This window comes from Rhinatrema bivittatum, chromosome 10, assembly GCF_901001135.1.
Source record: "Rhinatrema bivittatum chromosome 10, aRhiBiv1.1, whole genome shotgun sequence".
Lineage (NCBI taxonomy): Eukaryota > Metazoa > Chordata > Amphibia > Gymnophiona > Rhinatrematidae > Rhinatrema > Rhinatrema bivittatum.
This window is the reverse complement of record NC_042624.1, coordinates 67948727-67960573: the sequence shown is the minus strand read 5'-3', so window position 1 is coordinate 67960573 and position 11847 is coordinate 67948727. Positions and strand designations below refer to the sequence as shown.

Below are 11847 nucleotides of genomic sequence, written 5' to 3'. Positions count from 1 at the left end.
AAGAAGGAGAGGCAGCATGACTGTACATGTTCTAAGAAAGGAGCTTAAGAACCCACAGTTGGTGTCTCTTGTTGCTGTGAAGTGCTGAGAGCAGAGTCCAGCTGCTGGCCTGGATCTGACCATTGGGCAGTGGTGACTTTTCTGTGGCACACCAGATCAGGTCCGAAGACACACTGGTTGGGAAACACTGTCTTAATCCAACCGTGCTCCCTATCCCACTAGCCCAAGGGACAATTTCATCACTGGTAGTTAAATCCTGTCTCTTTTGATCGCACAGTCAAGGAGCTGAGTATCTATGGCCTTGGGACAGGAAGTGTTGTGGGACTGAAATCATTGTTTGGAGTGATGATTTCAGATTTCATCTGCACTGCTGTGCTTGCACCGCCTTCTGAATCTGGGAGACAGAAATGTAAGGACTCCGAGGCAGGGAAAAGAGAACACATTGAGCAATGCAAAACAGCTGAGCAGCACAAGCATAGCTGGCTGCATAAAAATAGAAAGAGAGCACTTAACCTGATTATATGAGACCAGATGTTTCCGCGCAGTGGTTAGTGACAAGTTACAAGCAGACTGACAACCAATTGGATGACTTTATTGATTAAACATCCCAGTCCTTTCTTCTTTTGTGTATCCTTGTTCTCTCTGGATGCTAAATGGAAATAGACTTTTCAGCATAGACTGGTCAACTCTCTAGAATTTGCCCCCCCCCTCCACTGTTTCAAAGATGCTAGCAGCCTGCAATTTATAAGGCAAGAATCTCATCAGAGATAGTTGTCCAGATTTGTTATTGTTCAAGGAGTTCAATGTTTATACTTGACATATGTTTTTTTCCATCTGTTTGGGTTCCTGACAAAGATGACCATACACTTTATGTCTCTGGGTTCATTGTTGCCATCAGACACACTTTGCTCTGCTTGTTGCAGCTTTTGTTTAAATTTTTTGCAAAGCCATATTTTTACTTCTATATTCATGACTTGGAATGGATCCTAGAATACTGGAGCTTGTTTACTTTTCAAAGAATATTTAAGTTCATCAGGTTCAGCATTCTTTTGGTTGTCTATAGCAACTGATGCTTCTCAGTGATACAATACTGTAGCAGTCCCTATGTTCATCACATTATTTCATTTTCTCTGAAAAACAGCTAACTACATGCATTATATTATCAATCCTCTCGCTTCCAGGTCCAACCCAAGATAGCATGCTCAGGTGATACAAGTTCTTTCAGCAGCCTTGATGGCTAAAGGGAAGTCCCCTCTGAGGCTTGCCCTCTGTGTTGCCCTGTGGCTTGCATAAATTTCTACAGTAGGGGCATCTATCTCCCCTTTTTCCCCAGGCTCATGAAGGCTCCATCAGACAGAAAATGAACATGACTGTGGGGGAAACACCAGTGATCATAAATAAAGATGTGCATTATGAACTTGAAGCCTACTGCTATGAACACAGATTGAATCAAAAAGTGCAGAACTAAGAAACATAAACATGGAGTCTGCAATCATGTGATGATTTTGGCAATTTCATGTGAGACTGTGATTCAAACAGAAGAGAAGAGACTGTGACTGTTTCTCCATATTAGAGAGTTGTCATCACCTTATAAATGAGAGGACAACCTTGGATACCAGAATTGTGAAAGATGTCCTTGGTTAAAACTTGTATCCAGCCATGAAATGAGTATTGTTCTTGCACCTGTTTTGTTAACCAACTCTCTGAACTTCATTAACCCACCAGGGAATATTCCTGTGCATTGGAATCAGATAACAGGCATTATCTGGTTGAACATTAAACGAGCCTTTGCTAAGGGCTTTTTCCTGTGGCTTTCCCCATAGCTCTGCCAAGAGAACTTTGCTAACAACTTTGACTGCTTCAGTGAACCTGCAAGCCAAGACTGAGTTTCCCATTACTGGTTGTAAATGTTGGCCAAAGATGGTTAGTGAACCTAAAAGATTGGTCTTTGGTAAATTTTATTTGGCCTATCTATTCCCTTAATTCTTTTGAAAATTCATCTTAAAAATGGTAGTCTTCTTCTTGAAAGATTCAGCTCAATGATTTCTCACTTCCATTCCAACAGCCTTATTTAATATTATAGCTTAGCTCGACCATCGTCTTCCTACTAACATTCAGGCCGATGCAATATCGGTTCATGTAAATCTGGCACTCATGAGTGAGCTCTCCTAATGTACGCCCAGCCACCTCTTCTGGGCATGTGAAACATTATTTAATGAGGGGTTGTGCTAAAAAGGAAGTGCTAGAGATAAACGGTGTGTCCCTAGCGCATCCATAGCATCAGCCACCCAGAAGTGAATGTGCGCCGATTAGGAAAATGGACGCTCAATTAATGGGTGTCCATTTCCCTAACCTGACTGCCGGCAACATTTTTTTTTTTTCATGCAGTACTTTGGGCTTTTCTGTGGCTTTGTGGGTTTTTGTTTTAAGATGGCTTGGAACGTGTAAAGACTTAACACCAGCCCTGGAGCTGGTCTTTCCATGTTAAAATGTGCACATCACATGAACAGTGATTTTTTTTGCATCAGGTGTAACAGCTAATATCCTGATCTACCTGCATTTACATGTGATGAGCTGGACACATGTTTTGGATGCACTAATCCTCTTATTGCACTGGGTGTTAGCCTAGCTGTCCAAAATGCGCGTCCAAGAGCTCGATAGCCTGTGCGCTGGCTCAGTGAACGATATAGCATTGGCCTGATTATCCATTAATTAGATTCTAAACTACTGCCACATGAAATATAAGTCAGACTCGTGATGTCATATGAGATGATGATATCTACAAAAAAGATTAGGGGGAATTGTGCCAACTAACTCATCCTACCATAGACTGAGATACATTTAAATGTGTAGGTGGATTCCCTTGGCAATTTCTCAACATTGTTTAATCTTCTGCGAATTAAAAACAACAAATGACTTCAATCAAGGACGGGAACCGCACCCTCCTCCATCATCCCTTGGATTCATTTCCCACAGCTTCCAGCATCCAGCACGCTCTGTGAGCGCTTGCTCAGGTCTGCCCAGACAGTTTCCATGGTTCCATGCGGCTGTGCTGTCTCTTAAATCTCTATAACATAGGGATGGAATACTGCTGGAACCTGTCGCCCCATTCCCCAATAAATGCAAACACACACATAAGTGGTATTCAACTTGGCCGCAGTTTAATGTATAACCTTAACCCGAGCCCTCATAACTTAATAACTATCCAACAACCCCTCCAAACCAGCACCCCCATTTAACATCCCCCTTTCGCCTCCTCACCACCTTGTCCCTAGTGGTAAAGTGACTTCTTCCCTCCCCCAACCCCCCCCTTCCCTACTCCGCCTGTAACCCGCGAGAGTAGGATAACCGGAAACTGTGGCCCCATAGTTCTCCGGTGCCCCCGTGCAGCGGCTCCCCCATGCTACACGAGGCCTTTCCCCCCCACTCCATTACCCTCATATGAACTGCCCCATAACATACAGCTTTTTTGGGCTCGGGTTTACCGCCACAACAAACTGTGCGACATCAGTTTGTCCCCCCACTGCGGCCCAGTTACCACTTCCTAATTTCCTTCTCCAGCCCTTCCTGTAATGAATTATTGAATAGGTCCATGCCTACTTCTGATAAGTGTACTCCATCCCCAGAAAATAAACCTGCCTCATACCCCCCAAGACCACTGATGCCTGATCCAAAACCCCCCTTCCCCACCCATCCATTTGCCTAATTGTCTATTTAATTTTTTGACTCCCACCCGCCAAATCGTCTCGTCCTTATTACGTAACCTAACAATGATATCGGACCACCCTAGCCGTACCCTAGGGCAGCGAATCATGACCTGTGATAGGTCTTTTTTCATGCAAGTTAATAACTCTCTGCATGTTTTGGACCCAATATCATTGCCACCCAAGTGAAACATTATTAAATTGGGCTCTCCCCACATCTGAATCCTTTCAAACAAAAAGGGCAATAGTTCGTCTCAACCCATACCCCTTTTACTAAACCAGGACACCCGCCACCCAACTCTGTCAATGTCCAAATGTTCTCCATACGGACGCTTCATTGCTCGTCTCTGCGCCCGATGAATGTAGGAATGACCCACGATCCAAGCACATCCTTCAAATCTCTTCACCCCCATACGCTCTGCAAGAAAAATTAACAATTAGGAAAAGTACACATATCCCCCCCCCCCCCCCCCCCCCCCCCCCCCCCCCCCGCCGTCTTTTCCCTTGTGCGCTCACTGCAGTCCGCTTTCTACTAGAAGCTAGGTCGGACATAAGACCTAAAAGCCTCCGACTTCCAATGCCCTAAACCTTTGATCTCCGTATCTGACATACCAGCTTCCGCTGCAGCAGTGGCCGCCCCAATTCGAAACGAATGCGAACTGTAATAACTTGGATCACCACCCGCTTTGTGGATGGCTGAGCCTAACACCTTAGAAAACTGAAATCGTGTGAGAGGAAAAGAGTCCTCATGGATGAAAAAGGGGCCTTCCAAATTCGGACGCAACCACATATAACCGTGTGCCAGCCGGACCGGGCAAACAGACCGCTGAGCATCACACAACAATGTGACGACCGCTCCCTTCCCTGTCTGATCTGTTTTAGATCTGGGAATGAATAGCCTAACCTTGGACCCTCTGATCTGTACATTTGACTTGAGCATTCCCACTTCCCTAACGGCCCGCCTGGATTGAGCCACTAACTCGCTAATCCTCATGGCTCCGAAAAAGGCCCAGGAGAAGGCTAATCTGAACATGGAGGTTTCAAACGCGGACCAACATATCTGCGGCAGAACTTCCACTAATATACATAAGTCCACGTATCTAATAGGCCTCCGTTTTATCCTCTTTGTGACCCTGACCTCGTTGCCAACCCCCAAGTACCTTTTTTACCCTAAAACTATTCATCGGATTCGGGCACCCCTGTACCTTTTGGAAAAAAGTGAAACCCGCTAAATGGGAACGGACCGTTGCAATCGAGCATCCTGCCTGCTTTGCTGCTATTATGAATTGACACAGCTCCCTATCAGACACATTCCTGCTATGGCACCCAATATTGGTTAAGAAACCTGTCACCGCCATTAATCCTGCAGTGTAAGCCTTCCATGTTGCTGGTGCGACCGAGTTGTGAAATCAGCTCGCTCTCTTCGTCTTCCCATGACGACCCGTACTTCCCTCTGAAACTCTCAGCAGCCATCAGTCCCCACTTGCATTCTGCTGGGAACATCGTGAAAGCAAATCTGTGTATGCACGCCCACCCTCACCCCTTTCAAAATTCCCTTTTTTTTTTTTTATTGTGACTGTCTCTTCCCTGCCGCTGCTCCTTTCACAGTGCCCTGTTTGCCCTGCTTGGGGGCACCGGGAAACAGGATGGGCTCCACCATTTAGGCACACGCGTGCCTAAATTTACATTCAGGAAACAAGCAAGAGGTTCTGTTATATCTCCAGCAAACATCCAACCCCCCCAGGGGAAACCCTTATCTCCTTCCTTTTGGTAGTGTTGCCTACGCTCGGCAACTCGCCACCCCTGCCACTACCTGCTACGCCACTCGCTCCGAGGCCTAGATTTACACCCTGCTCCGTTTTTAGCAGCGCATTTGTTTGTATTTGAGTAAGCCATAAGTTTATATCTTGCGTTCCCCAGGACCTAAACCGGTTTCCTGCCATTTTCTCCCTGAAACGCTCATCATAATTGAGCCATGCCCAGCCCTCGTAATCCTTATATGCCCCCAGTATGCTGTCGCAATAAGCCAGTAGCGCCCCATAATGGCCAGGCTGATAGTGACATACCACACTTGCTAAACGAAGGAATCCTCTTATCCAATTTAGAATATTCTTGGCAACCTTAGGCTCGGCTGAATCCCTCCTTTTTTTCTTTTTTCCTTTCCCACGCCCTCTATTATCAGCCCTGCGCCCAGCCACTAAGCGGAAAATGTTAACATATCTTCTCTTGCGAATTCGCCTACGCAACCTTCTAGGTACACCCTCCCATAACTCTGTCAAGGACGCCAGAGCTGGGTGCCCCATATCCTGGCTCGGGCCCAACCCGCTAGCTCTTCTACGCTTTCCCGAGGACCCATTATCTGAATAAGAAGAAGAGTTGGATGAGTCCGAACTCTCAGACGAGCTATCACTATGTACCCTCTTCCCTTTCTTTTTCCTCACCACTGTATTGGCCTTCTCCGCCTCGCTGCTTTTACCTGTCCTTCCCTGCAAACCTCCGAAAATGGGTGCTCCATCGCCTGGATCTTGCCTGAACGACGATGCAGCCTCCTCTCTGCCCGGGCTTTTATCCTGTCGGGACTGCCAGCTTTCCCTCCTCAGGAGTTTCGATCGTACATCACCCTCCGAACCTGCAACAGTGGAAAAACCGCCACCAGTATCTTGCCCAGAAAAAACCCTGTCCACATCATGTCTCAAACCCTGTTGTTTGGTGTTACCTTTGTAACTACCCACCGCCCCACCCTGAAATCCACCCAACGTACTAAACGTGTCCTCTGCACGGCTGCCAGTGCCCGGCAGTCTCCCCTCACCCGCATCCCAGTCTCTCTCAACCCTCTTCCCTCCCAGTGTTTCTGCTCCTGTTCTACTGCATGGATGCACACTCCTGCTGCCTCCAGAAGGAGTAAAACCTGCTCTTATTCCCCTCTGCCGCACTACAGTGTTTTTTAAGGCAGAATACTTATGCCCGCACTCACCACATGCCTGCAAGTCTTTTTGACCGGGCTCCTCCAGAAATTTTCTGCCTGACTGGCGAGGGGGCCTGAGACCTGCCACGCATGCCTCTGACGTTCTGTCCCCCTCGGCCCAGCTTCATGTCCTCCAGAATGAGCAAAACCTCTTTTCAAGCTCACGGAAGCTCCTCTGCGCAGGGGCTTGCTCTTTCCGCAGCCTGCCTCTTCCTTGTTTAATTGCTGTCATCCGGGATTCTCTCCCGTCAGTCATTCTGCTCCGTTCAGCTTCCTCCTCCCCCTCCCCTGCAGGAACAGGCAGGGCTGATCTTCCCAGAGCAGCGGGATCGGGTTGCTTAGTAATATGCAAGCTGGGGGAAGGGCTACAGGCCTCTTCATGTAGCAGAGCAACTGCCGGCTCCTCGACGGGAGGCAGTGGGGGGGAGGGTGTGTGCTCGATTGCTCTCTGCCTGGTGCTGAGGTGGGCTCTCCAGAAGCAGGCACTTCAGGCCCGCTTCCCCCCGGAGCTAGCGTCTTCTCGGGGGTGGATGGCGGATGGCGTGTCAACCGGGTCAGGACTCGCCTGGGAAGCAGGGGCTGTTCCCCTGCGCCCTTTTTTGGGCATTGCTGCCGGTATAAGCTGGATTGCTTGTTATTCTTTTTTTTTTTTTTTATTATAGAGCTCTGCAGGGGGTGCCGTCTCTTCAGAAGTGGGGATGTTGCAACAAGGCAAGCAGTTAATCCGGTTAGTAAATTAAAATACCATTAAACAGTACCTCAAGCAAGACGACAGACTCCCTCTGCTCGCTGGGCTCAAACGGCAAATGGCGCCAAACGCCCCCTGCTGGCCCGTATTCAGCTCATAGGTCGGAACAGAACCCTACGTCACATTGTTCACCTCCCCCTTTTCTCCCCCCCACCCTCTTGCCTCAGCTCCGTTTCTCACAGATTCCACCTATGTTATGCTCGCAGCATCAGACCTGCTGACGCTGCTCCTTGTTACTCAGGTCTATCACCCTGGGATGCCGGGAGCCGCTGCTGCCGGACAGACCCAGCCAGCGGCTGCTGAGATTGAAAGCTCCCCGGGCACGAGCTATATTCTCTTCCTCCTCGCGCTCACAGACTGTCACGCAGGTGGGGGGGGGGGGCTCTAGAGAATCCCCCTCCCCTCCGGAGGCTGCGCGCGTGCAAAGCCCTCCTCACACCAGGCGCGCACACGTGAGGGGGCGCAGAAAGCAGCCGGACCTGGGGCCAGAGGCCGCGAGGGACTGAGGGACAGCAAGGGATTCCTGCCCTCCCGCCCGCAGCACACTACCAGGACCGGGAGGAGCGAAGCCCATTCAGACTCAGCCGCTGCCAGGCGAGGGCTCGCGTATAAGGAATTGGTGTGACTGTGTAAAGCTGGACAGGGTGTACCGGCTTTGAAGAGGAGCTGTGCTGAGCCGGAAGGGGCTGGAGCCAGAACCAGTACTGGCGGCGAGTCTCAGCAGAACCCCTCGGATTCGGGGCCGTCTAGTTTAGTTTCTGGAGCACGCTGGATCCAATCGTCCGGCCCACAGTTTGATTCGCGGAGAGCCGGTACCGGGCCGGATCGGAAAGTCTATGAGAGATTCTCGCAGCTCGAGACCCGGACTTGCTCGTTAGCAAGATGATGATGAGGAAAGATCACTCCCCGGGGGCCGATTCGTTACCTGACGGCCAGGACACCTTTCCTGGGTTTTCGGGCATGGATCAGGACTCTGTACGAGAAGATGTGGACTCTTCGGCTCCTGGTGGAACTTTGAACCGCATCCTCCTGGAGTCCGTCTGCCAGCAGCAAGGCTGGGTCCGAGTGTATGGTAAGGCACAGAGTCCTTGTTTCCTATCCAGAAAAGTAAATGTTATGTGTTAATCCTTGGGGAAAACTGTATTCCTGTACTAGGATTTGTGGTCTTTCTTCCCTAGAACTGATTTTGATGATATTATTTGGCAGTGAGAAAAGTTGTTTTTTTTTTTTTAATTGGGTCACAAGATTAATCTCTTATGCTATGTTTTCAAGAGTCAAAAGAAGCAGCCAAGGTTAACATTCTGGAGTTTCCAGGATGCTAAACTCAGTCCAGTGGAGATGACAGGATTGAGTTGAAAAATAAAAAAAAATATATTCTCATTCTGAGCCAATCCTTGAGAAGAAGCTTGCTCCTGAAACGATTAATGGATATTTATTTATTTATTTATTTATTTTTAATTTTTATATACCGAAGTTCTTGTAGGGACTACAAATCACTCCGGTTTACATACAACGAAGAACTGCTAAGTGATATAACTGTTAAGTGATGTTTTCCTCTAGATTGTTCACATTTTGGGGGAAAACAATAATTCTGAAAAATAAAAAATTGAGGAGGTAGTGTGTTTGTCAGTTAGCTCATTTAGATACTTAAGTGAAGGTCAACAAACAAGTTGTAGGTGATATCTTGTTATTGGATTAACTGTGACCTTATGAATGGAAGATAGATAGCTCTGGAATGCCACCCTCATATGTATTAAATTAGTCTAATGATAAGGTATCACCTACAACTTGTTTGTTGATCTCAACTTAGGCAGTGAGCTAAGGTGGCAACCACGCTGCTTCACTCCTAAGTCAATTTTATAATCCCCAGACTTGTCAAATTTACCCCTAAATGTTTATTCTTATGTGAGGAAATCATTGTGCATTGTACATTATACGGTATGTATCCTTTAATCGATGAAAAAATGAATGAAGTACAATATTTAACACATGGCTGTGGATATTTTTGATCGTAGTGCAAGTGGGAAGGCTCTGGTAACAAATACTCATGTATGTTTGACATACTGTCAGTTGCCCAACCTTGAAAACAGGTGTTCAGAACAGTGAGATACCATTACATAAAGGGCAAGAGAAAGATGTGGCAGGAAAGTAGTTGTACTTGCCCTTAAAAGCTTAAGCTTATTTCCTTGGAATTGTTTGAATGAAATTAATAGAAAATGTTCGAGTTCCTTATTTTGGTCCTCATTTTTCATATCTGATTTTAATACCAAAGACCTGAGATTGGATAAGATCTTTTGGCTTGTCCAAACAAGGCCAGCTTCTGTATGAGAGAGAGAGATCAACAAACAAGGTTTATCTTTTTATTTCAACTTATTTAAATTGACTTACTCTGCAACCATACTACATTACCATCTGCATAACTTTGCAAGAGATGCTTCTCTATTCCTCAGTCTTTTGATATTTTTTTAAGCAATGCCTCTCGTTACACCTGTCATTGATAATTATTTTATCCTTTGAAAAATGAATATGTAGTAGTAAGACCTGATGTCATGTTAGTAGATTATTTTCTTTTCAGAACCCTCTCTCCTGTGCATTTGTTTGCTGCTTCAAACATTTGTTACATTTTTAGCTATGGACATAGTTCATGTTGTGCAGCTCAGACAATACTATGCAAGTCTGGTGTAGTGTTTACAGTTCACTCTGTAAAGTTTTTGGTTAATAATTCCACAGAGTAGCAGGAAAGAAAGCTAACAAAACAATTGGTTAGTACTGTCTGATTACACCACTTGACTTTTATACTTTTTATTGAGGTGTGACTACCTGGTGTTTGCAGAATGTTGCAGGCATCAAAGGGCTATTGGGCTAGTATGTCTGTATTAATGTATTTAAAATAGTTGATAAGTTTTAGAATAATATTTGTCTTTTCTCTTCTGAGCACAAATGAAAATTTTGTATGTACGCTTCTGGAATGCAGCTCTGTAGGGGTTGAAAACTTGGGGCTTCCTAAAAGTGAACAACTGATGTCCGGCATCCTTGTACAAATAATGCCTGTATCCTGCCATATGTGAATGCATTTGTGAGAGAGCTTATACTAAACATAAAGCATTGGATGACAGTTAAGCAGTTTGATTAGCTAACACCATACAATACCATGCCAGTGGCAAGCATTGAGAGGAATCTTTGGGTTTGATGATTTTTTTGACAGATGTTTTAAAGACTCTTTATGTGAAGATAATTGTTAGATTAGATTAATTAATATCCCCCCCCTTTTTTTTTTTTTTTTAATAGTCTCCTCACCTAAACTTGCATGCATTGACTATTTTGCCTATTGTATACAGTGGCTATAGAATGTCTGCACCCATTTGAACGTTTTTCATATTTTGTTGTCAGTGTGTCAGACTTGTATACATTTACATATGGGTTTTTTCCCCTCATTCTTCGGCACACCACACTCCACACCATTTAGGGCCAAAAATATTTTATTGAGGGATAAAGCATGCACATATAAACAAAACTGAAATCCAGCAAATGGGAACATTTTCTCCGCCCTGAGTCAACACTCGGAGGAAGGACCTTCAGCAGCAATTACAGCTGTGAGTTTCTTGAGATAGGTCTCTGCCAACTTTGCATACCTAGATTTGTCAATATTAAACCATTCGTCTTTACAAAACTGTTTAAGCTCTGTCAAGCTAGCATTAATAGACAGCAGTCCTACAAGTCATGGCACAGATTTTTGAATGGATTGAGGATAGGGCTCTGACTGAGTCACTCCAGGACATTTATCTCTTTGTTCTTTAGACACTCTAGTGTAACTTTGACTGTGTGCTTCGGGTCACTGTCATGTTGAAAGCTGAACTTCTGTCCCAATTTCAGCTTTCTTATAGAGGGCAGCAGTTTTTCCTGAAGGACTTTTCTCCATTCATTGTCCTCTCCATCCTGACTAGTACCCCAGTCCCTACCAACGAGAAACATCCTCATAAGATGATGCTGCCATCACCATGCGTCACAGCAGGGATAATGTTCTCTGAGTGTATGGTAAGGTGTTGCTGAGCGTATGGTAAGGTATGCTGTGTTGGATTTGCACTAAATGCAATGCCTTTCATTCACGCCAAAAGTTCTATTTTAGTTTTGTCAGATCACAAAACCTTTTGCCACATGGATTCCATAAAGTATGCAAAGCAACTTTATGGAATCCCATTCCATAAAGTTGCTTTGCATACTTTATGGAATGGGATTCAAGGTGGGTTTCCTTCTTGCCACAAACAGGACAGATTTGAGGAGTGATTGGAATATTGTTCTCGCTTGCACACTTTCTAGTCTTAGCAAATGAATTCTCTGTAGCTCTTTTAAAGTTTCCCCTGGCCTCTTGGTTGTCTTCCTGATCACTCTCCTTACTTGGTTATCCAATTTGAAGGGATGGCCTGATCTAG

General features: G+C 45.7%; 2 protein-coding genes across 3 annotated transcripts in view; one reads left to right on the top strand and one right to left on the bottom strand.

The window, feature by feature from the left end:
- Window positions 1-3318: 3318 nt before the first annotated feature.
- LOC115099798 lies at window positions 3319-6925 on the bottom strand. Its single transcript, XM_029617647.1, has 3 exons — window positions 6861-6925; window positions 6181-6791; window positions 3319-4122 (listed from the first exon to the last, which is right to left on the bottom strand). The coding sequence occupies exons 1-3, from the start codon at window positions 6923-6925 to the stop codon at window positions 3959-3961; spliced, it is 840 nt and encodes a 279-aa protein (XP_029473507.1). The 3' UTR covers window positions 3319-3958.
- A 127-nt stretch (window positions 6926-7052) lies between these two features.
- RASAL2 (RAS protein activator like 2) overlaps window positions 7053-11847 on the top strand; it is a 448317-nt gene continuing 443522 nt past the window's right edge. For both annotated transcript variants that reach the window (XM_029618579.1, XM_029618578.1), the window contains exon 1: window positions 7053-8489. In XM_029618579.1, the coding sequence (XP_029474439.1) occupies window positions 8300-8489 (190 nt within the window). In that variant the 5' untranslated portion in view covers window positions 7053-8299. The remainder of the gene's footprint in view (window positions 8490-11847) is intronic.

Bases quoted from the DNA above. Each gene is read 5' to 3' on its own strand.
- LOC115099798 (XM_029617647.1), bottom strand. From the start codon at position 6,925: ATGACTGACGGGAGAGAATCCCGGATGACAGCAATTAAACAAGGAAGA. The intron at 6,792-6,860 runs GCAAGCCCCTGC...GAGGACATGAAG, and splicing joins AGAGGCAGGCTGCGGAAAGA to CTGGGCCGAGGGGGACAGAA. The intron at 4,123-6,180 runs GTAAAAGCAGCG...TTTTTCTTGCAG, and splicing joins AGGTTTGCAGGGAAGGACAG to AGCGTATGGGGGTGAAGAGA.